General features: G+C 38.5%; 1 protein-coding gene across 6 annotated transcripts in view; it reads left to right on the forward strand.

Annotated features, from left to right (window-relative positions):
- The window catches only part of PDE4D (phosphodiesterase 4D), a 688956-nt gene that overhangs the window by 470820 nt on the left and 192194 nt on the right, over positions 1-25942 (forward strand). For 5 of the 6 annotated variants that reach the window (XM_057743087.1, XM_057743118.1, XM_057743095.1 and 2 more), the window contains exons 2-3: positions 6148-6339; positions 25762-25798. In XM_057743087.1, coding sequence (XP_057599070.1) covers positions 6148-6339; positions 25762-25798 — 229 coding nt within the window. Of the gene's footprint in view, positions 1-6147; positions 6340-25596; positions 25653-25761; positions 25799-25942 lie in introns of those variants that run through there. The other variant, XM_057743128.1, reaches the window with a different exon arrangement.

Below are 25942 nucleotides of genomic sequence, written 5' to 3' on the forward strand. Positions count from 1 at the left end.
TCATCTGATATTTTTTCTCATAAATAAGCGTACACCTTTCCCCTTTGTGCCAGGCTTTTGTTTGTAAAAACCATCTGTGAAAACAACAGGTAAAATTGCACATCCTCCGTGCAAATATTCGTATTATGCACGATTACATGCACACCATCACTTACCTCTCCAATGCACTAACGTGCTAAATACCATGCCCTCTCACACTGTTCTGTTCAAATCTGAGATGCAGTTGTGGGATTGATTGGGGAAGATTGCGCCATTCATGCGTTTCACTGTAAAATGCTATTTTCTACAGTCTCATCTCTATAGATAATCTGAGCAAAGTAAATATTAAAATGGGGAATTGGAAGAAGCAATATTTTCTTTATTCCAGAGAAGGTATTTGATCTGCAGGAAAATCTTGAATGGAAAACATCACTGGCGTTGATTAAAAACAGGTTTCATAGCTTTGTGGTATTGATAACAATGAGTAAAAGACTTACTATAGAGAGAAAAAATATTTTTGAAGTAATTACCCAACTCTGCTTACACTTCATTAAGCTTGAGGGTGATGATTCGCCCTCATCTTGAGTGATAAAGCACCAGAATGGATTCCATCGCATAGCCAATGGCATGGGCTCTCATATACACAGAAGAGTCAGGTATAGGAAAACAAACAGCACTGCAGTTGTGTCTCGAGTACAGGTACCAAGCTACACCCAGTGGCTGGAGGCCTGAGATCTGAAGGACCGTTTCTGCTCATTCTTTTCGGCTGGAACCTCACCAAGGTTGTTGGGATCCCCACGCCTTCCAGGTTCCTAGCAGGAAATTGTTCTTTCTCCTCGGTGAGGAATATCTAGAGAAAAATCAACAGTCTCCACCCTCTCGCTGGATGTTATCACACTGGAATTACGGAGTAGGGTGGAGACAGCAACTAAGTTGTAAAAGCAGCTCAAGTCCTAAGAGCAGTCTGGCTCCAGCACCTGTCACCTCATTGATTGCCAAGGTTGATTCCGGTGGTTTGGCTGACCAGCCCTCAGTTTCCTCTCTCTGCCACCTCTCCCTGTAGGTTCTTCCCAAGGCAGTGTTCTCAGGAACACTCTGGATGGAAAGTCCCCCTCAAACAAAAAGTAATAACAGTAAAAATGACAATTGCTGCTAAGTACTGGGAATGTGCTACCTGCCAGAATGTGTGCTAAATGCCTTCCAAACATTGTATATGGCCTTACAGTGGCCCTAGAACTAGGGACTGTAATTGTACAGTAACGGCCCAAGAGCATGCAATTAGAAAGTGGCAGAATCAAGATTTGAAAATTAGGCCGCATTTTCTAATTCCCAAGTGAAAGTCTTTGGAATATTTTTGGTATCACCCCACCTCCCAGTGGGAAGATCTCTGTTGTCAGTGCACCATTGTTGTTAATACACGGTGACGGAGCAGCTCTCAGATGCTCCTGGCGTGAGGAGGAGCTTCCAGGGCTCCCTCCAGTGCTCAGCAGCTGCTCGTTCTCTCCAGGGTCTTCCCGGTGGGAGCTCTTCACAGATGCTTTGGTAATGGGACATCTGTTGATCGAGGCTCCCCGCAGCTGCTCCACTGGAGTCCTCAAGTGTCTCACCTTCATCAAGCTCCACAGTGGGGGTCAGTGTTGAGTGTGAGGTCCTGATGGCCGGGAGACGTGAGATGAGCTGTTCATCCAGGATAACAGCAGGACCATGGCTCAGGAGAGAGTCCACATCATTGGCTAGAAGAGATGCAAAATGTGTAAACCAGTGAAGCAGGGTCTAGCATCAGGCCAAAAAAAATGAGAAACGATCCTAAGTGGACAGATGATTACAAGGTCAGTAGACACAAAGTGTGTGAGCAGTGGAAGAGGCTGAATGGAAGGTGGCTCAGGACATGTAGTCCAGTAATTGTACTAATCTGGAACATTATAGAGAGCTGGGGAGCAGTCTTGTTGATTGGTCAGTGTGCTTGTTTTTTCTTTCGTTTTTGTTGGGGGGGCAGGTGCCACAGAAAGGGGTCCTGCGTGGAGCAAATGGTCCTGAGTAGTGCTAGTTGCACACAGCCTTCAGCAGTTCTAATTGTAACAGGCCAGCAGGGTCGTTACTCTTTACCACCCCCCACGGGGGACCACGCACAACTGCATTATTGCTTTTCCACTAATGCCTTCTTGGTAAAAGCCACTCTGTCAGTGAACATGTCCATCACTGAACTGCAAACATGTGGAATAATGGAGCATCTCCCTTAGTTCTATTTGCTAAGACCTTCTGCAGACTTACCAATCCTCCTTATTCCACATGAACTCTCAGACTCTGTAAAGAAACCCACCAAAAGGCTTTCAGCAGAGACTCTTTTGCACCTTACTGCTGTATTCAAAACTGGAAAAATCGAGGATTTGGAAAATTTCAAAATTTAGGGTCATATAAAGACCACGTCCCAGAATTAGCCTTGGCAATCCTGACCCATGAATTGTTCAGAACGTTAGCATTTGAAGTTCCATCCCGGTTCCAAAGCTAAGAGATGTTTCTGTGTTTTTTGAATGAGTATGAGGGGGCTTTGCAATAGAGACAGAAGCACAGGCGCCATCCTCCCAGATCGCTTGAGTTTAAAACCCACTTACAAACTGTGTGGCCTTGAGCATGTGACTTAACATACAGCCACTTCTTTTTGACTGAGATTTCTCATTGGTCAAATGGAAACTATAGTGCCTACCGCAAAGGGTTATTGCGGGGATTCAGTGAGATAACGTATGTAAAGCACACAGCACAATTCCTAGCACTTGAAGTGTTCCAGATGCCTGATTATCCATGCTGTCGTCATCAAGATCATTATTCCCATCATCATCAGTATACTCAGACACTCTTACTCTCCCCAAAGCTATACTTACTTTCCCAAACTTCTGTTAATCTGATCCTTGGGCTCCATCTAATTGGCAGTGAGTCGCAAGAGCATTCATTATATCAGAGTGTCTGCCAAAGAATGTGTTTGGCAAATTCGCAGCTGATCTCTTTGGTATCAACATCTAAGGTTAGGGTTACCCCTCATCACCTTCTTGTCTTAGCAATAATACCATGGCATTGACTGTTTATAAAGTTATGTTTCAAAAATGAGTAGCTTATTTGAAGCCATCCATATTTTCAGCCTAAATAAAGTCTCAGTTTATTTACTGTCCACCGAAGGAAGTACTGCCTTGATGTGTTCCCAACCTAATCTTTCCCGAGAGAAGATCCTTAGTTCTAATATTTGAAGAAAAGAGCTCCTTTTTTTGAGTAAATGTCTGATAACAAATCTGTGACCATTTTTTAAATCATTGTCAATCTGTTTGTAAAGCTAATTCTAATATTTCTTAGGCCAATATGTTTTATCAATATTTGAGAGTCACTTCCTGTAAACTGTGAGGTTTTATGTTTTGGATGATATTTAAGAGGTTTTTATGAGTCTTTAAGAAATAGTTTATTTACAATAGATTTTCCTCAAGAAAGTGATCTCCATCTAGTGGACACATTGTTATATTACAACCCGCAAAGAAAAATCAAAGCCCATGTACTTCCATATCAAGCATTTTATGACCTACTAATAAATGTTTGGTTTTAATAGGTAATGTTACTGCAAAAAAAAGTTAAAGAGTTTAAGGTACTTATCAATATTTGTTCCAAAACTGATAATGGAGAATTTTTTTAAGTCAAGACTTACTTAATTTAATTGGAAAGATTATATTAATAAAAAAAATACAAATTACTGATTTGGGGGTAATATTAGTATTTCCTCTATTGAACTGAGAAAAACTAAGCCAAAAATCAGACTCCTATATCTCCTATCTTTCTGTTTCAGCATAGCATGGAAAAGATACTATATTTTATTTTTTAAAACAGTAAGAACATTTTGATATTGAAGGGAAATCAACATAAACATTTTTTATGTGGTCACATTAAGACCTCCTCATGCTGAAGAGCTGCAATGACTATCTCCTTAGAGCAGAAATCGCCCCTTATCCTCTCTCTCTGTAGAGGTCTTTTATGTCTTTCAACTGTATACTGAATGCCTTCAAAAGCCCTCTTTAAATACTACACTTCCATGAAGACTTCTCAGATATCCCAGCCCGGGTTAATCTCATCTCCATATTTTTGTACCTCAATGTGATCATGGTAGGCACTTAATAAATGCTTATTGAATTAAGCATATCCAAGAAGAGCTTGCCAGAGATCCTGAATAAGGCTCTTTAATGATTAGAGAGCCCTTCCCTTTGGCCTTCCTCAGGATTATTAAAGTGCCAGACTCGTGAAGCGTCTGTCCGCATGAAACAGATGTCCCTGTTTGGGTGTCACGGTTGCTAACACACGTTTGTGGTTTATGGGATTATGCATTACAGCTGGGAGAACTTCAGGAACAGTCGGTACTTAAATCCAGTTAGCTCGGTGACTTTGGTCAGTTAACCTTTCTAAGAGCTGGTATGCTTGTCTATAAAATGAATCTATTCAAGTAGATAATTTCTCAGCGTCCTTTAAGGACCAAATGAATATATCTGTATAGTGACAGAATTCTAAGACAATTTTAAATTGAAATATGTGTTTATGACTGGCTAAGCTAGATTATGAGATTTTCCCTTATTTTTCTTTCTTTTCTACTGGACGGATTGATTTGGAGTCAGTGTTCTACTTTGGTCATAGATTCATAGGTGATTCATGAAACATCAAGCCCCTGGATAATTCTTCCAATTTGACCTCCAATCTTTGGGTTATAACACTGTTTATTAATAATTCCGGTAGAGAAAGTAAAAGAATACTTAAAAATTAGCAAGTTGATAGTTTGGATAAAGATTCTAATGGGGAAAACGTTGATAACAACTGAACTTGAATTCATTTGTTCATTTATTCATTCAACAGTTTTTAAACCACATACTCGCTGGGCTGTCCTGAACTATCACCCTCCTCTTATTAAAACACGTGAGAGTTGACTTTAATCCTGGTTGATGTTGGACTAGAAAAGCTCTTTGTAGAAAGTTTATCTAGATTAAAAAGACTGTGATGTTAAGAAGGGCATGTGTGGTTCTTTTTCTCCCCAAACTCTAAACTCTGTATTGCCAACCATCGTGCCTCTCGTTCATTTGATCGTTGATTCAAACCGCTTAGTAAAAGTTTTCTGAGGTGCCACCGTGAAGTGCTTAGGACACCCAGAATCTCCATTCTCAGAGACCTCACAGTCTAGGGATGGCGATCAAGTGGTAATTATTTCCAGCTCATTGTAAATGCTACCAGTAGAAAGTGGGAAAGGGTCTTCGGAACACAGAGAAAGGGCATCTCATGAATCTCTGGGGTGTCACAGATGAAGGCTAAGTCCTCAAGGATAAATAACAATTAGGCGGGGGATTGGAGGGTTGAGAAATTGGGGAGCAGAAGGTTAGGGAGTGAGAGCCTCAGACAAGGAGGTGGTGATTCAATCTGAGGGGAGCAGGAAGGGTGTTGCACATGGAGGGTGAGGAAAGGTTCATTGTCATTGAGAACAGATGCTTAAGAGTCTATCAGTTCAGCCAAGAAGTGTGAACTTTGTTTTGAGGACAACAGTGAGCTACTGAAAGGTCTTTAACTGATGAGTTACACAGTCAGGTTGACATTTTAAGAAGAATCATACAAGGTGGAAGATGGCTTCAAGAGACTAATTTAAAGGCTCTTATAATAATGTAGGTGAGAATTGATGGAACCCTGAACTTAATATATTGGCAGTAGGGATGAAGGGAAGTGGCTACAACAGAAATTAGTGATTGCGTGGGTGTAGGTGGGAGTGGAGAAGCCCAGGTTTGGGAAAGCAAGGATATTAGGCATGTAATAGGCACTTGTTGACGTGAACCCAGATACTTAGTGCATTACTATGTAAAAGAAATTCCGTACTTAGGAGAGCTAGTCTTTGCAGAATGGCTCTTTTTTTTTAACTGAAATTAATTTCAGAGAGACCTATATATCTTGTATCTGGTCAGTTAATAGAAGTACTCAAAAGCATAGGAAGATAAGTATATGAAGTCAATGTGTTTTTTTTCTTTTATGTATCTTGGTATTATGATTTTTTGACATCAGGAGTCAGCTGTAAGTTTTCCTACTGTCAGTTCCTAAACTTAAGTCTTCCTTTACTAAAATATCAACATACAATTCACAGCAATGTCCTTCTTTCTCCTTCACGGACAGCTTTGATGTGGACAATGGCACATCTTCGGGACGGAGTCCCCTGGATCCCATGACCAGCCCGGGATCTGGGCTAATTCTCCAAGCAAACTTTGTGCACAGTCAACGTCGCGAGTCTTTCCTGTATCGGTCTGACAGCGATTATGACCTCTCGCCGAAGTCTATGTCCCGGAACTCCTCCATTGCCAGTGACATGTAAGTATGAGGGAGCGAAGAGAAGAGGGCGTTCTTAGAGAACACCAAGGAAATTTCTCTCTAGAGTTGATAGAACCGATGATATTTGTTCACCTGCATCATTCTCTAATTTTCAAAAGATGGTGGCTAAACTCATCCAAGCTGAAGATCAATGGCAGATTGAATCTATTGCTCTTGATAAGAAACATTTATTTACCCAGGGAATACATTGTCTGGGAAAAGAGAGAATTAAATTTGTAATGGAGGCATTTACACTTAAAACTTTAGCTTGTATTCGTGTAAGACCTGAGTTTTAGGTACCCAGCCATGTGAATATTTTTGAGTATTTTGAGAAACTTTAAGCTCAGTTTGCAAGTCCCTGTGATATTAGCATGTATAGCCCTTTGAATATACATCCATTGATGTACCGTACAGATGTTAGCACTGGTTTGCTGGATCATCTGAGAGATCTTTTCAGAGATTTGCCTAAGTTAAACCATTTTTGGAATATTAGTCACTGGAGGCAAGTACAGAAAACATTAGACAGGCTTGAATATCATTTTAGACATGGCACAGCTTGGAAAGTAATTAAAACTGATAAGCAGGTTTGCAGAACATATACCGTCATTAGCTCGTTTTCTCAGCACATTCCATTCTTGTGCTTACTGTAGTAGTGTTCACTGGTTTCCTAGTTGCTGGAGGCTTCCAAATAGGATCTAACTCTCACTCAAACCTGTACTCTTGTTTCTGGTCACCCTGCCTCTGTGTAGAGTTAGCGTCTGCTTTCCTCCTCTGCATCTAGGCGTTTGTCCAATAACATCATCATCTTCTCATGACACCATCTCAAAAACTCAGGACAGGTTGCGGTATGTCTTAGAGGCAGGGTATGGGGTCCCTGAGGGTCTAGTATTATTCTTGGTATCCTAACAGATCCTCAAGGTATCCTAATAGGTCTGTGTGGGATTCTGGAAATGAAATTATGCTTTACACATTTCCCAACTTATAGCTCTTGGTTGCCATTTATTAATGGTTATAAAATGATAACACTCTCTTCTCCCTAGCAATGAGCAACTAAAGTACAATCGCTTTGATTCAAATTCTGAATTATAGAATTCCCATTGTGTAACTGTCTTTGAGAGCTGTAGGAGATAACAGAAAACTCTAAGACAGAGTTCTTGATCTCACAAAACTAATAATCTTAATGAAATGACAGGTTTTTGATCAAATCATTAAAGAAAAAGACAGTATGTAAGTCCTTGTGCACTACAGGTAAAAGCATCTTATCACCTATCTCTAATTATGCACAGGTCTCCAGCATCTTTAAAACTGTCCAATCTACTCTCCTTTTCTATCTGTTTTTTTTGGGCAATAAAACTTCATAATTATATTTCTCCCCATACTTCCAATCCCACCCCAAGATCTACATCTGTTTTCTATAATTCCTTATATGTTGTTGTTGCCTTAATATTCTGAAATCTATCTTTGATTCATATTGACCTCTGAAAATCCACTAATTCAAGTAATGTTTATTGGTCCCCCATGATGTAGAAGGCATGGTGCCAGTTATAAGAGGAAATACAAAGTGCATTTCATCTCCTAGCTGCCGTCGCTGTTGTGTGCTCTCTTCCCTCCTGTTCACAGACCTCTTCTTCACCAGCTCCCCTTATCACCCCTTAACATATTTCTGTGAAGTATAGCCCCTGACCCTCTGGGCTCTGCTTTAGAAAACTCTTTTGTGTGTAACTATCAGCCTTCATCAGATGACTTACTGATCAGTATCTCTGGCCCTGAAACCTCAGCTGAGCTCCAGATCGACAGCACCTAATTGCCTTCTGAAAACTTAGACTTCCCTGTTCAACTGCTCCTTCACATTCACTGATTAGTACACATTCATCATTAATTCACTGTATTGATGGTGTCCACTCTTCACTCCAAAACAGCTTCCTTTTCCCATTGGCTCTATTTCTATGTTATTTGTATTCCATGTTCTTAGGCCTGAAATTTAAGACATTCGTTTATTCATTCACACGTGATAGAAATACTTACTGAGCAACTATGGTGTATTTGAAGCTCCCGATCTGCAGGAGGGTAGGGGGAGAGGCAGAACAGGAGGGCTGACATTTTAGACCTTTGTAATAAAATCTGGTGAGCACCATCCCTGAGGCATTTATAAAACTATGAGAGAAAAGGAGAGGAGAAGGAGGCTTTGCCAGCCAGGGAAAGCTAGGCAAAGGGGGCAACGTTTGAATAATGTGGGGTGAGGAAAATCATGGCTCAGTTAAGGGATGGCAGTTTGGTTGGTGTGAGTAAGGAAATGTGGCAAGAGAGAAAGAAGATTGGAATACAGTCGATGGAACCTCAGAGCCACAGAGGTTTTTAGCTGGGATCACGTGATTACATTCCTGTTTTCATTGCTTCTGATTACTCTATTGTTGAATGATTGTATAGAGTGAAGTGATTACAGGGAAATGGATCATGCTGAAATTCATAGAAACAAAGCAGATTGAATGTGATGGAGGCCCAGGTCAAGGAAGTGGGGATAGGATGAGATTAGTCCAGATGCAAGAGGCAAGAGGCTTAAAGGATGGTTGTGTGTATGTGTGTGTGTGTACACACGTGTGTGTGTTGGGAGACAGCCAGTGTGCAAGGAGAATCAGAGAGAATGCTGAAGTTCTGACCCCGAACAAGTAAATGAACAGTGATGTTGAGAGGGGAGCACAGGATAGAGAGTGGACAACATAATGACGTAATGAATTTGACTTTTACACAATGAGGCTAGCATTCTAGTAGAAACAAGACAACAATGAAAGGACGAGAACAGAGAGCAGAAACAACAGTGCAGAGGATGAGGAGAAATTAGAAGAACCAATTACCTTCTGTAATGACTAGGTTTGGGATGCCCACTGGGAGAAATGTCTTAGTGGAGTAACGGAATTAGAAGAATTAGTGGAGGAGTGAATTGAAAGTGGAGGTATCAGCAGGTGCAGGCATCTCTTTAAAAGGTTAGTAAGTTAAAAGGGAAAAGAAAACTGAAGCTGCTTGAGGGAGAATTAGGTTGAAGGGAAGTGTTTTTTGAATTCAGAACACTTAAGCGGAGGGACGCAGGGGGTAAGTATGGAACTGTAGCTGCTGACGGAAGTATGATCATGAACTCAAGTAAAGGGACTAACTTGGAAAAGTAGCAAGACAAGTACTGCATTCTTTAGAACAATGGAAAAAACAAGTGAAAGGGGGGATATAAATTTGAAGATGAAGAAGTGAAATGTTTAGAGAATTGACAGCCTATGATCTCTACTTTTTCATGCAAGTAGAAAGCATAAAAAAAAAGAGTGTATATATGTGTATAACTGAGTCACTTTGCTGTACAGCAGACATTGGCACAACATGGTAAATCAACTATACTTCAATTTAAAAAAAAAGAAAAGAAAAACAAAGTATAGCTATCAACCACTAAAGGAAAGAGGGATGGGGCAGCTTGAGAACAGGGAAAAAAGCTTAAAAGAGCCACACTGCAATTATAAAAAGAGAACAGAATAGGGGTGAGTAGAGAAGAAAAATACTGAAAAGCCCCATAGATAATAATATATAATGTTGAATGGAAGAATGACCAGGTTGAAAGTTATCTCCTCCAACTTCGTCAAAGGTGAAATAACTTGGCTTTAGATAGAGGCCAGGGACAAACTCACCGTGATTTAGTAGACTCTGTTTTACGTAGTTATGTATTCAATTGATATTTTCTAAAATTATAGCAAGTTGATTTTTGGATACCAGTGTGTATCCGTGCATTTTATGAAAAGCCTATAATATTTAGCGTCTAAATAGTGCTTTTCTTTCCAAAGTAAACTTACGAGGATGACCTCATTTCCCCTGTACCTATTGGAGAGTTCCTTTATCTGATCAGACTCACCTAAGAGTGACAAATCTAATTAGACCGTGATGCAACTCTGTATTTTGTTGAAAAATAATGTCTTGACATGTTCAGCTTTCTCATTCCCCCAGGGTATTTCTGTTGGAGCAATAAGGTTTTCCTTTGACACTAACTGAGTCCTGAAAAGCATTCTTTCTACTAGGGAGAGGAAGTTTCTCTGTGAAGCAAGGTGAATAGAATAAATAACTACCATTTCAGTCTTCAGTCTGATATTACGCATACCATCTACACATAAGGTGTTATCCTTTCTCTTCATTTGACTTCACATGGGGCCAGATGTAAACCTCCATTTTCTTACCTAGTTCACGATAATGCTGGGAAGATTGTTCAGTGTCTATAATTCAACTTCACTTTATAGAGAATGACATTATTGTATATTTTAATCACTTTTGATGATTTTATACTTAACTGTTCTAGTTAAGCTTTCCTATTGAGAAAATCCCTTAGAAATTTCAAATGCAAACAGTACCAGTGAAGGATTGTGATTATTTATTTGAATGGAATGTTTTGGAAAACCATTAAATGCTCTTAAAGTTGAAATATAATTGTTTAATTTGCTGGTAAAGTGAGAAGGAAGAGAATTACCTCCTATAAGACAGGATGGCATTATCTTCTGTAAATAGATACTAATTAAATAGCTAAAGAACAAGAAGAAAATAAAACTAATAATGGTAGTAATAATCATAGCATACGTTGCATGTGTATGTCACTCTTCATTTTTCTAAATATTTCACATCCGTTCTGTCATTTGATGCTTGCCACAGTCCTATGAAGAGGGATATTATTATGCTGTTTTACAGATGAGAGATCCAAGGTCCTGAGAGCTGAAACTTCTTTAAAAACAGAACACACATTTCGATCATTTCTATGGGAACATTATTTTGCAAATGTCATAAACAAAGTGCTGTGAACTATTGTGGCAAAACTGCTGAGAAACAGAAGTATCTGTTGACCAAATCCAATTGCCCAAATGAATGACTTGTCACTATGAAAATTTAGTTTTCATTTATAGTTTAAGAATAAAAGAAGATGCAAGGTCAAGTTGGTCAGAGAAGTAATAAAGAAAATATTCAACTGACTCAAGTCTATAAAACGAGGCTAAACTCAGCATCTAAAAACAACTAAGCTCTTCCAAAAAAAATTTAGCTTATATAAGGCAGAAGAGAAGTTCCTGGCAGCCTCTGCTCAGGAGGCTGTCACACAGTGTTAAATGTATCCCCAGTAGTAACTTAATTCTTATAATAATAATAAGAAATAGGAAAAAACTTTAATAATTAACATGAGTACACTAAAGAAATAAATATATAAAAAGTAAACTTGAGCTATCATTAAGAGTAAAAAGTATTTTATAAGAGTAGAAACAATTAGATAACAGAAGGTTGCCTAAGTGCTGTCATGAAGAAACATGAAGAAAATTACAGAATAAATGGATAATTACATGAAATATGTGCAGTTTTTTTCCCTCTTAAATTCTTCAGAATGCATTTAAAAGCATTTTAACTTCTGGATAGCAGTTACTACTGTTGTTGCACTTCATTCAATAATGTTATTCGTATTAACAAATACATAGATATGAGTCACTAGAAAAATTAACAGGAGAATTATCAGTAACAAGACAAATAGAATTTAATCATAAAACTATGAGTTTATTGAATACAAACTGCCTGTCAAATCACATCAGTTAGAAACATTTTTCAGACTTCCCTGGTGGCACAGTGACTAAGAATCCACCTGCCAATGCAGGGGACATGGGTTTGAGCCCTGATCCGGGAAGATCCCACATGCCACAGAGCAGCTAAGCCCATGGGCCACAACTGCTGAGCCTGTGCTCTAGAGCCCACGAGCCACAACTGCTGAGGCCATGTGCCACAACTTCTGAAGCCACACACCTAGAGCCTGTGCTCCGCAACAACAGAAGCCACCCCAATGAGAAGCCTGCGCACCGCAACGAAGAGTAGCCCCTGCTCACCGCAACTAGAGAAAGCCCGTGCGCAGCAACGAAGACCCAACGCAGCTGATAAATGAAATAAATTTAAAAATTTTTTTTTCGATTCATCTGGATAATGGACCTCTAGTTCCCATCTTCTGAGTAAACACTAACGCAGAGAATCCAAAGATGATCCAAGTTGCTCTTTACTCATATTTACGTACTGATACATACGGGGGAGGGGGTGGAAGGGGCAAAGAAGAGGCGGTGAGTGGGCCCAGTGTACCATGGGGCACACTTGGCAGTCTAGCTAATTAGTCCCCGTCACCATACAGAATTATGGGATCTCATTGATCCAGGCTTTGGGGTGCCCCATGTGGGCATTCTCTCAGCAGGAGACACTATTCCCCATCCCCATCTCAAATTTCTACCCTTTCTTTAGCAGTTAGCAAGTCCCTCACCACCTCTCGAGCCTTTGTGAGTTTTCAGCCGTAGCTCTTTCTGGCCTCTTCCTATGACTATTGGGTAGAGGGTAGTATTGCCTCTAGTCCTGAGTTTGAAAAAGGAAGAGTGATTGCTTATATATCTATTCATCAATTCTATTACAGATTACATTATTCTTCATTAGTCTTACTAAGGTATCCCTGAAAATAAAATAAAAAGAAATGTTGCATTACAAAGGTTCTAATCCTCTCTGGATCTATATGAAAAGTTTGTAACCCCACCTAACCAGATTTTTAGATCTTATTAGCACTCATGAGCATCTGGTTCTTTCCTAACCTTGATTTGCCATTTGAAAGTCCTCTACCATTATGTAAACACATAAAGGTGCTGTGGTCAAATAATTCCTTCCCCAATTCCTGAGTTTTCCCAACGGAGGGAATGTTCTCCCCCCTCCCTCAATGGTGCAAGAGTAGTGAGACTAGGGCCAGGGTCCCCAGAACATGTGCTGAGGTACTCTGGACCACCACAGGGAACTCACATGGGTGCCAGGGCTATTTTAAATTTTCAAGGGAAACACAGAAACATCTGTCAGTCACCTGGAGAACTAACAGCTTGAAATATTTCCCAGTTTCAACCTTAAATCATTACTTTTCTTTCTGTGATATCCTATCTTTGCAAAACTGGGTTGTTGACCATTGCTGTGATAAGAAGCAAGCATTGCACAAAAATCAGTGTGGACCAGAAAGTGAAGGAGGCAGCACATCCAGACTCATTCCGAGGGAGAAGTTGTGTAGGACTCAACGAGTGCTCAGTTGTGGAAGCAAAACCTGATTAAATCGTGTGAACTGAATTCTTAATAATTGCCACTATTAGTTATTTCTTTTGACCGGTGGAGTGCTGTAAAATATTCCTGAGATGCTAAGAGTGTCATCCATTGAGAAAGTTTGAGAACTTCTGGATTAAGGTGTTTATTCATGTCCTTAGGATTGGAGCTAAGTCAAATCTCTATGTGAAGAGAAATTTTGCTAAGAGAAAGAAAAAATTCAGCAGATTTTCAAAGCCATGAACTTCCAGGTGAGCCCTAGAATTGAGAATTTATCCTATCCTTAATTCTGTTAGGACCCCAGGTAGACAAAATAATTTATTATTATCGAGTGATATTATTTTGGTAGTGAGTGAGATAAACCAGGATTTTCCTTCCATTCCTTGAGGGTTGGCAAGTTACTATTACTATTATTATTATTATTATTACTGAGTATTGATACAGACACTGAATTTACACTAGCCATTAAATCCCAAGAAACCTATGACAGAATATTCTAAGGTCATTGGCTACTAGAGTACTGTTTTGCTACCTTTTTTCTTCTTTTTGTTTTTTTAAAATTCAGGGACTGGACAGAGAAGTGGAATTTCTAGCTTAAAAAACAGGAGGTCCATAAATGGTAAAATAATGCTTATAAATTAGGTAAACATGCTTATTTAATTTTGAATTAAGGAATTAAAGATAGCAGCTGAATACACATTTTGTATTTCTAATTTCATACTAAAAAAAATCATGAAAAGGAAGTTCTAATATTCTGATATTTTGAATGACCATGTTTGTTAATGCCATAGGGTAAAAATAGTCAATTTTAATGCATTACCACAGCATTTGTTTGGTATCATTGCACTATGCTTCAATCTTTTAAAATAACAAATTAATTATGTATTTTAATATCACTTGCTTATCACTGCCAAAGTGATATATCCTGAGGTCTTAGGGGACATGAGAGATAAATATTAGTTATGAAAAGTTCTTAAGGCAGAGGGAAAAAGAAATTGAGATTAACCAAACTTATCGGTAATTCATTATTTTTATGCTAAGTTTACTAAAATTCTACTATGTCTTTAGGAGAGTTTGCCCTAATATTTAGTATATAATTTTCTTCTCTGAATTTCCTTCATACCCAGTATGCTTCTCAGTGTTTGGACTCTAGTTTTAATTGTGAAAAAAGAAAAAAAAAACCCAGAAAAATAGTCACCTCAACTCCTGTAACTTTAGAGAAAAAGGCAGTGTGAAGATAAACTATTTAAACTTGTAAATGATTGACTATGCAGTTATGCTTTAACCTCAGACAATACTTTACGCAGGGTAACATCTTTTTTAAAAAATGTGAGGAGAATGGTATTATAAAAGTGATTACTCCACAATTTTATGAGATCAAATCCCTGCTAGAGAGCAAACTCAAATCAACCTTGGTCAAGGAAGAACTGGCTTATTTTTCAGTGTATACAAAGAACGTAATCTCTAAGAGCGAGGTATGAATAAAATTAACTACCCAACTAAAATTAGGAAAATTTGAAAACCATCTTCAATGAAAAAAGCACAGTAACCTGCATAGTGCTCTCAGTGCAATGTGACCCTAGATGAATGAACCAAGTTGAAAATTACCAGCTCTTCCTGCTTCTTGTAATGTACAAATGGCCATTGTACAAGAGGATCTAGTTGTATCAATTGTAGATACTGTGCGTGGGGGCTCTCACTTGCTTTTTCATCCCAACGCCCTTTTCTCCATGTATCAAAGAAGACTAAGTCAAAACCATGCTGTAGTGTTATAAAATGAAAATTTTCCAAACTTTAAATCTTGATGGTGGTGGGAATGGAGCGGATGGTGATAGGTCAGGAGAAACAAGAAAGCTGATTTCTAATGGAGGTAATCTGTGTCTTCTACCACATTCTAATTAAGTGTATTAATTGTTTGCATTTTGAATGAGAGTGTCATGCTTTTACTCATTCAGCGAATATTGATAGTACCTATTTCATATCTGGTTATCGTTTGAAGACACCATGGACTCATGAAAGCAAGACAAAAATTTTGTTTGGATCATGCATTCCTGTCATTAAAAAAAAAAAATTCTAGATACTTACCCAGATAGAAAAGGATACTTACCCAGTCAATATTGATATTCCTTTGTAAATTCCTGTTTCCACTTACACATCAGTCACTTTAAATATTGATTTAGTTTGTCATTCTTAGATCCTTAGTGAATTTTTCTCCATGTCTCCTGTACAGTTTTATGAGCCACATAAGGAAAAATAATAACACTACTGGAACATTTATATGATATGCTTCTTGAGATAAGATATACTAGGGATTGTTAGTAAATCATCTTCACTAAATACCAGTAAGATGAAAATTTACAGATATGCTATTACAAATGTGAAGAAAGAGAGCCTTCAACCAGACCTGTGGTTTTCCTTCAGAAAAAAAAATAAGTCAGGAATATCGAACACTGGGCTTTGCTGTCAGATTCCTGGAACTTTGTGCTATGGTTGAAGTGAGATTCACTGAAGAAATATCCCCAGTTATTTGATCTGCCTATTGTGATTTCCCTCTGGCTTTGTGTCAGCTTCCCATTCATTGTCTTGAGACTTCAGGGTTTTCTTAATCTTGAATGAAGAAAAATTTGTTGTCATTGACTACTAGATAGTTATGTCTAGACATACGTAAGACCTAGGTGAGTTAAAAGCAGAAAAAGAACTGCATGAGCTGTGTGTGTATTTTGGAGATTAATCGCTTGTTGGTTCCTTCATGTGCAAGTATTTTCTCCCATTCTGAGGGTTGTCTTTTTGTTTTGTTTATGGTTTCCTTTGCTGTGCAAAAGCTTTTAAGTTTAATTAGATCTCATTTGTTTATTTTTGTTTTAATTTTCATTACTCTAGGAGGTGGATCAAAAAAGATCTTGCTGCAATTTACATCAAAGCGTGTTCTGCCTATGTTTCCCTCTAAGAGTTTTATAGTGTCGGGCCTTACATTTAGGTCTTTGAACCATTTTGAGTTTATTCTTGTGTATAGTGTTAGGGAGTGTTCTAATTTCATTCTTTTACATATAGCTCTCCTGTTTTCCCAACACCACTTATTGAAGAGGCTGTCCTTTCTCCATTGAATATTCTTGTCTCCTTTGTCAGAGATTAGGTGATCATAGGTTTGTGGGTTTATCTTTGGGCTTTCTATCCTCTTCCATTGATCTATATTTCTGTTTTTGTGCCAGTACCATACTGTCTTGATTACTGTAGCTTTGTAGTATAGTCTGAAGTCAGTGTCTGATTCCTCCAGCTCCATTTTTCTTTCTCATGATTGCTTTGGCTATTCCAGGTCTTTTGTGTTTCCATACAAATTGGAAAATTTTTTGTTCTAATTCTGTGAAAAATGCCATTGGTAATTTGATAAGGATTTCACGGAAACTGTAGATTGCTTTGGGTAGTATAGTCATTTTCACAATATTGATTCTTCCAATCCAAAAACATGGTATATCTCTCCACCTGTTTGTGTCATCTTTGATTTCTTTCATCAGTATATTATAGTTTTCTAAGTACAGGTCTTTTGCCTCTTTAGGTAAGTTTATTCCTAGGTATTTCCAAAAAACCAAATAAACAAGCAACCCAATCAAAAAATGGGAAGACAACCTAAATAGACATTTCTTTAAAGAAGACATACAGATGGCCAACAAACACATGAAAAGATGCTCCACATCACTAATTATTGGAGAAATGCAAATCATAACTACAATGAGGTATCATTTCACACCAGTCAGAATGGCCATCATCAAAAATCTACAAACAATAAATGCTGGAGAGGGTGTGGAGAAAAGGTAACCCTCCTACAGTATTGGTGGGAATGTAAATTGGTACAGCCACTATGGAGAACAGTATGGAGTTTCCTCAAAAAACTAAAAATAGAACTACCATATGACCCAGGGATTCCACTCCTGGGCATATACCTGGAGAAAACCATAGTTCAGAAAAATACATGCACCCTAATGTTCATTATAGCACTATTTATAGGAAGCAAACCTAAATCTCCATCAACAGAGGAATGGATAAAGAAGATGTGGTACATATATACAATGGAATATTACTCAGCCATAAAAAGGAACAAAATAGTACCATTTGCAGAGATTTGGATAGAACTAGAGACTGTCATACAGATTGAAGTAAGTCAGAAAGAAAGAAACAAATATAATATTGCTTATATGTGGAATCTAGAAAAATGGTACAGATGAACTTATTTGCAAAGCAGAAATAGAGACACAGATGTAGAGAACAAACTTATGGATACCAAGGGGGAAGGGGTGGTGGTGGGATGAATTGGGAGATTGGGATTGACATATATACACTACCATGTATAAAATAGATAACTAATGAGAACCTACTGTATAGCACAGGGAACTCTACTCAGTGCTCTGTGGTGACGTAAAGGAGGAGGAAATCTAAAAAAGAGGGGATATATGTATACGTATAACTGATTCACTTTGTTGTACAGTAGAAACTAACACAATATTATAAACCAGCTATACTCCAATAAAAATTCATTTTAAAAAAAGCAGAAAAAGGACATCTGTTTGCATTTCTGCACGTGTGGGAGTCTGCACTGTGACAGGAAATCATTTAAGCAGTTCAGTGCATGATGTCATCTGTTAGTAAACGTAATGAATGGCCCCAAGACCAAGTGCTTTTAGCTCCTGGTTTTCCTTCCAGGGAGAACAGGGCTGCATGCAGATCTCATGATTTTGTGTCTCAACATCGATTCCTCCTTTGGGAGTAGAGAACTTCAAAATGAATTTGTTCTTTCCACCAGGGCCTGTTTTGTTTGGCTGGCTGGTTATTTTTTGTTCCTTTGTTCGATTTTTTTTTTTTTGCCAGAAAAAAAAGGAAAACAAGCATTATGGTTTATGTGTTACCTAAAGGTCTCTGTGGTGACTTTTTTTAAAGTGCAATAAAACTTTCATTCAGATACTGTTATTTTCAATTGTGAGTACATTTTTATAGAAGCTGAAAAAGAAGGCAGCTGGTAAAAAGAACTCTTTTGCATCAAATCATGGAGTCAATTCCATGTGTTGACAGCATACTTTTATGTCTTTTCACGTACATTATTTATCAATACATTAAGTTTCCATTAATTTTTCCCACCTACTATAGAGATTAGGTGAAATTTCCTACGTGTTTCACTATTTTTTGGTCTTTTTTGTTTGTTTGTTTTCCATTTGTTTAAAGGTAGCCCATCTTGTACTAATATTTATCCAGGGAAGGAACCTGATGTTTCCCAGATAGACAGCTTGTCTATAACCCAGCTCTGCAAACACAGGAGCACTTTGAAAGTGGTGAAAGTATGTCTTAAAGGTTCATGAACAAACCTGGAAGTCATCAGTTCAAGTTCAGAATATTTACAAGGTCCACCATGTTTTGCCCTTCATGGTTCTCAGCTTCAGTAGACTCTTTGGGAAGTGATGTATAAATTAGGAATGTAGTCTTAAAATTGCCTGACATCTGTGTAATCTTTATAGTTGACATAGAGTTCTCCCGTAAAGTTTAATACTTGATTCTCAAAACAATTACATAAGGAAACAAGAGAAAATATCATTAGCTCAGTTTTAGAAATCACAAAATTCTGCTCAAAAATGTGACTTGCGTGCGCACACACACACATGCACACCATGAATTAGAATCAAGGTATCTTGACCCTGAACATAGTGATTTCGACCAATAGCTGCTGCAAGACCGTACTTTTGGCATTTGCTGGCAGGTACTGTAGCCTCTAGGTGAGAGTATAATAAGTAAAGCAATGAAACTAAAATCTTTATTTTCCTTTCAGGGGTGGAGTATCTTGATGGGCATTTGGGCAAATCTTTCCACTTAGGATCTTTGCCAAACAGTCAAGTATTTTTGTTATATTAATATATCAATACTATTTTGCCCCCAAGTTTAGAGTAGATTTTTTTCTTTTGGTTATATAAAATATTGTCATCCCTTGGAAAACTTATAACTGAAGTTTTGTAAAGATTGCTCAGGAGCCGCACTGGTCAAGATGATAGCCATTAGCCACAGGTGACTTTCTCTGAATTTAAATTAATTAAAATTAAATACAAGTGGCATTCAGTTCCTCATATGCACTAGCCACATTTTCAGTGCTAAGTAGCCACTGTGGCTAGTGGTTGCTATATTATACAGCACAGAGAGAGAACATTTCCATCACTGCAAAAACTTCTGTTTGACCATGCTGTTTTAGAGTCTAGAATATGTACTTCTGTGAGACTTCAGAATCGTCTGAATCCATTATGCGTGCAGAAAGTAGCGTGATGCAATAGAAGCGATACAGTGTCTAAAGCCTGGGGTGTAATCCAGCTCCACCGCTCATTTTCCTGCCTTGGGATTTCATGACTCAGTAAGACTTCAGAAACCATCTGCGGGACTGACCCAGGGTTACTAAGTGCTTACTTTACCAGATAAACGACTTATTTATTTTAACAAGGAAATTCCCATCAGTTTACACCATCATTTTATTTTCCAAAGGCATTTCACTTGAATTTTTTACCAAGGGGGTGGCACATATTCTCAGAATAAAGGAGAGTTTCCCAAAGGAATATGGTTAGCTTTTTTTTTTTAATATGACTTTTTAAAAAAATCTCACTCCACGGTTCATGTTTATTCTCACCTTCACAAGGACCAGTGAACGTTCTGTTGGGCAAGTATCAGGTCTCAGCCTGGCATTTGGAAACCTCAGCCTCTTGCCAAGGGCATGACTGCCAATGAATGACTTAAGTTCTCGGAGCCCAGTTCCTTATCTTAGGATGGGAATATGAACATGCATTTAATGCAGAGGCATCAAAATTAAATACCTTGTGTCAGCAGAGCAGGGTCTGGTCCATAGTGGGCACTCAGGAAACATACTGCTCTCACTCCTCTCCGTTGGATCACATCCTTCCTTTTAATCTCCTGAATCATTTTACCTCATGCAGATCTTAAAAAATTGTTGTTCTAGCCACCCATAAATCTTTTCCCTGGGAACGCATCCTGGAGAAAAACCAAGAAGGAAGGGCCACTAATGTTAAGAACGGGCCTGTCAAATAAGGTAATCTAGGAAAGAAGAACCTGTTCCTACAACAGAGCGAGGGCACTTGTGAAAGCTTGCTGCGTACTCAGCCCTTTCCCTGTCCTCCTTCCCCCTGCGCACCCTCCTCCCTCCCCTCCCCCCCCCCCCCCCCCCGCCCCATGGTGGTCAGTCATCAAAGTTCCATGACAATAATTTGTGACATCGACACGCCTGGAAGGATCCCTTTGTTGTATTGGCTTTTATTAAACAAAATAAATAGGCTTAGCGAGTGTGTCTCTACCTGTGCAACACACTTTTAACTTCTTACAACTGGAAAATCTTTTGCTGTATAATTTTGAAAACAGATCATCTTTCATGCCATCATTTAACTAACAAATGTGAGGCCATTTATTGGCATCATGTACATTCTCTAATGAAGCCTACATTTTTGTTTTACAACAAAGAAGAGATTACACTGCAGACTGGAGAATTCTTGCTTATGTTGCATTAGCTCCAGTTTCATTTACTTTCTCATCAGTGCATGTGATATGAGCACACATGGGCCAAAAATTGAGGGGTTTTGTTTTAAGAATGTTTCTGGTCAAATATCAGGCCAGGCCTTAATTCTTAAAATGTGAATAAGAAGTGAGTGAATGATGTAAATCTCAGAAGACTAAATAACTTACAAGGTCACATCCCTTTCTAAAGTTATAGGATATATTTTTTTTTTAATTTTTTAAGGCTTTACTTTAGACAACATTTCTAATTTCACAACAAAATTAATAAGAGGAAGGTACAGAAATTTCCCATATACTTCTTGCACCCATACCAGAGTGGTACATCCATTACAGTTGATGAACTTGCATTGACACATAATTTTTTTTTTTAGATTTTTGTTTTTGTTTTTGATGTGGACCATTTTTAAAGGCTTTATTTGTTACAATATTGCTTCTGTTTTATGTTTTGGTTTTTTGGCCACAAGGCACGTGGGATCCTAGTTCTGGCCACGAGGCACGTGGGATCCTAGTTCCCAGATCAGGGATCAAACCTGCACCCCCTGCATTAGAAGGCCAAGTCCTAACCACTGGAGTGCCAGAGAAGTCCCTACATGATATGTTTTTAATCTTATGAAATATACCTTAAAATGTAATATTTTCAGAATCGATGGTCTTTGAAGGGTTTTCACATTGAGTAGTACAGGCAAAATAATATAGTGAATTTTCTTTATGTTGGTAAGTGTGGTGGTGGTCCACGCCCCCCCAGCCCCCCACCAATAGTACCTTTATCCCTCCCTCCTTTTGAAATAGAGGCAGAAAATCAAAATGCTTCCCATAGGTTTACGCTCACATGCACACACAATATATACATAAATACATTTTTATATAGATGTTTACATATACATTTATTTGCACATAAATGCCATCTCCAGAGCCTCTCCTTTGTTACATATGACATGCATGTAATCTTGCTACACTCTGAATATGGACATATGATGTTAAACTCTCAGCCAGAATGATCAACTCAGTAGGAAACCCAAAATTATTTTATTTCATTTTATTATTTTAGTGTAGGGTAGAAGGACATGAAAATCAGTAAGTGGGTAGAGATTGTTTTGTTTGGTAAGTCATTTTAGTGATTTTTTTGTTTTGATTTTTTTTGTATTTATACGTTAGCTCTTGCATTTGTTGTCTTTATGGTACACATCATCTTCATGAACTGGAAAATGTACTAGAGATTAGGCATTCTTTGGGATGTGCTGCTGGCACTGATAAATGCCATTGTTGATGCAGAATTACACAGTGTTTAAGCACAGACCCACCAGAGTCATAGTGCCTGCATTTGAATCCTGGCCCCATCACACCATGGGCATGTGTTGTATTTTTTTTCCAGTCCTCATCTACCAACAAAATTTAATAGGAGATAATCAATGAAATGTGCTTTGCACAGTGCCTGGCACAGAGTAACCATTTGATAAATATTGGTTATCATTATTGTTTCATAAAGTAATTTATACAATTATTAGAATTTTTATTTTTAAATAGAATTAGCACTCACATTTTAATACATTTGGATTGACACCTACTTGAAAATTTTAGAGATTACTGAACACAGGCTAAAGTCATTAGAAATTATTTAAAAGTATAAAGGCATGTAAAATTTTTCATGATTCAATATGTTTAATGTTAAAAACAAGATATAAAATGGAATATACAGTATGATTCTAATTGTATAAGAAATCATGTGTTCTATAAAAATCCTATGTAACATACATGTGCTCACATATATCCAGAAGGAAAGTGTTATCAAGAGTTATCTTTGGTTGGCTCTTAAAGTTTTCCTTTATTTCCCAAAGTTTCTACAGTTAATATGTTTTATATTCTATATATATATGAAAATATTAGCTTTTTAAAAGATCAAGTACATTGTGTTATGTATGTGTTTATTTTCTATGTCTGTACTTCTGTGAACATGGGAGTAAAGAGTGGTGAGTAGAAAAGTTCCTCTTGTGGCTAATTCTTGGGTGTTGTCACGTAGGGCTCCCAGAAGCATTTTTATATACATATTAAAAATAAGAACATACCTGTTCTCTAATGACTCTCTAATTCTAAAAGAGGTGGATCAAAGATGATGATGAATGGATGACAGTTTAGAATCTAAGGGAAGAAAGACACCAGGATTTCAAAATACCACCATCTGTATGTTTATCAGTTCCCTAATCCTATTGACAAGCTCCGGAGGAGAATGTCTTTCTGGTTTTAGAGCCAGGGAAAATGAAGCACAGAAGATCAAGAAGTTTGCACAACATTCAGAAAGTAAGCCTCAGCCCATGGCCTCTCTTCAAAGCACTAGTTCATCTAACCGCGGATCATCCTAAAATTTGCAATGCGTGATATTCAGAAGCAGCAGATACTTTGTGGCCACTAATGCTTTTTAGCTTCCTAGGATTAGAAGTCTTCACTCAATAAAATATAAACTCTCTTCTAAGTAACTTCATCTCCTTTTCCTTCTGGTTTGATAGGGATAAAGCATGGAAAGGTCATTGCCTTGTGTGTTTCACGCGCAATCTTGAAATGAACCAGTTTACAAAACTCTATTTGCAGATGCTGCTGTTGGTTGAACTTATTTGGTAAGAAGGCAAAAGGCTTTTCCCCATTTAAGTGCTTGAATAGTTTCTGGATCCCAGTGAGGTCTCTGTGAGGGTTTGCTTTGTGATTTCTCTCTTTCAGTTTCTTATCAATGTTTTTGGCTTCTTATTACAGAAAGAATGAGGGTCAAAAATAAAGCACTGTAGTAAATAACACAAAAGTAGAGGGAGGATGGCCAAAGGCATAAGGAGGAGTTCTTGGCTGTATTGTCATTCCTCTCTGGAAAAACAGAAAATTCAGTCGTGCGCTGTTGAGCCTCGTCTTGCCCTGCCGCCAGCAGTGCTGGCTCAGAACTCCCCAAGCCTTCTCTTTGGGGGAGGGGAGGGGCTGCCCCCGCCCCAGGGGCCAGAGGGGGTGACTAAGGTCCAGCTCACGGTCACGAGGGCAGACTGCAAAGACTTAGGCAAAGGTGTATATTCAGAGATAATTTAAACCTTACATAATTTTGAAAAGAAAAAGATAGGCTATTTATTGAGGGCCTTTGCCACTGCAATGCTAGAAATAATTCCCCTGTGACTAAAATGAGACCGTCTTGAGATATTTGGCACAAAATTTCTGGGCGAGTCAAAAGACTGAAATATCTCTATCATCAAAATTATAACATTTTCTTTATGCTTTGACAGAGAAAGGAAGATGAGACGGATAAATTACCCTAAATATGGTCTACTGTAAATAAATCTTTGACAGTGCTTGGGACTGAAATATAACCAAAGATAGAATGAAGTGTGTTAATACACATTCACACGCTTTTCAGTTTAGAGTGATTCAAGTCCAGTGTAATTCATGCAAAAAAATTTAAAGACTTATTTCCAGGAATTAATTTCAGAATGATGCTATGCTTTGGTCAAGATGACTACGTTCTTAGAAAATAAACTTTGTAGTCAGGCAGTTATAAAGAATAAAATGGAAGAAGAGACAGTGCCTTGGGAAAATATCTAAATGTTTTATTAGTTAAATTCTGGCTATCTGAATAATCTCTCCAAAGAGCAGGTGCCCCTCAAAAACTGTAATTGTGGAAGGGAGAGGATGCGAAATAACACACATTTCCTTGAAAATGTGTTCCACCCCTTCTCTGCTTTCTTTTCCCCACACTTTGAATTTGAAGATCTCTGTATAATTTGCTGGTGACTGTAACAACGGATTATTGGTAGGAATCTGTTTACCAACGTCACCATGTGCTGCTCGTGCCGGAGCATATTTCAAGAGTGTTGTTTTTGAACACTCAAGCCCTTTCCAGAATTGTTCACGAGTGAGTGAACTGTTTAGTTGCAAGGTTCTCAGTTAGGGTCATGTCCGGAAGCTTTCTGTGTAGAATAATTCCTTTCCCTTTTGATTAAAGACCTCCAGCTAGCTAGATCAAAAAATATCCCACGGAGATTTTCCAAATCCTTCTTACGAATTATTCATACTACAAAATGCCACGAAAGAACTCTGGGCCTGGGTTTCTCACTTTCTTCCAAGTAGAGTTGCACAACTTTCCTTGCCGCGCTCTGTCCCTCCAAGACACGTCATGCTGACACCTTGCTCCTGCATCCTTGGCACCGTGTCCCTGAGGTTGCTATAGCAACAGCACACACGGGGTAACATTTCGCTGTAACTACGGCGGCTGGGCCGTGAGTCCGTTGAAAAGTTTCACTGGGTTTTTTATTAGAGTATGATGCAGTCTCATGTCATCTGCAGTTCCTAGCCCATCCAGGGCTCACACACGGTGATGCAGAGTGCCCGACGCTCATCACCTTCCAGTGTTAGATGGTCCAGGGACCTCTCACCAGAGCCACGGCCTTTGCTGGCTCCTTCCGCAGTGCCCCTGAGTACTACCTACAATAAGCAGCCGAGAGTAAAACTCAGGCCCCGCTGCTGGAACTCCGTTTCTACTGTTGTATATCCTGTGTGCTTAATAAGCGCCAGTGACCTTGGTTGATGATCGAGAAGGCCCTCTCTTCACCCAGGGAACTGGACAATGGTTAACATCCCAGAAGACGCATCTTCACCCCTGTGACTGAGAAGAACATGTGTTGAAGAATAAGGATGGAATTACTGTAATTTTCTCTGGGGACTTATGAATGTGAAACTTACTATTTAATACTGCTCAAAAGTGGTCCTAGAGTGATCAGTGCCGTCTAACGTGGGATTTGGTTTATTTTTCAGACATGGAGATGACCTGATTGTGACTCCCTTTGCACAGGTAAGCACGGCTGGTTGAATGGACAGATTTCTCACTCATCTAAAAATGTAATTGTGGGGGTTAGTTCTAGTTCTTAATTTCATTCTAAATCAAACACAAGTACAAGTACACATTCTGTGGTTCGTTCAAGTAATTTAAAAGCAA

The sequence above is a fragment of the Hippopotamus amphibius genome, chromosome 1, assembly GCF_030028045.1.
Source record: "Hippopotamus amphibius kiboko isolate mHipAmp2 chromosome 1, mHipAmp2.hap2, whole genome shotgun sequence".
In the NCBI taxonomy this organism is placed as follows: domain Eukaryota; kingdom Metazoa; phylum Chordata; class Mammalia; order Artiodactyla; family Hippopotamidae; genus Hippopotamus; species Hippopotamus amphibius.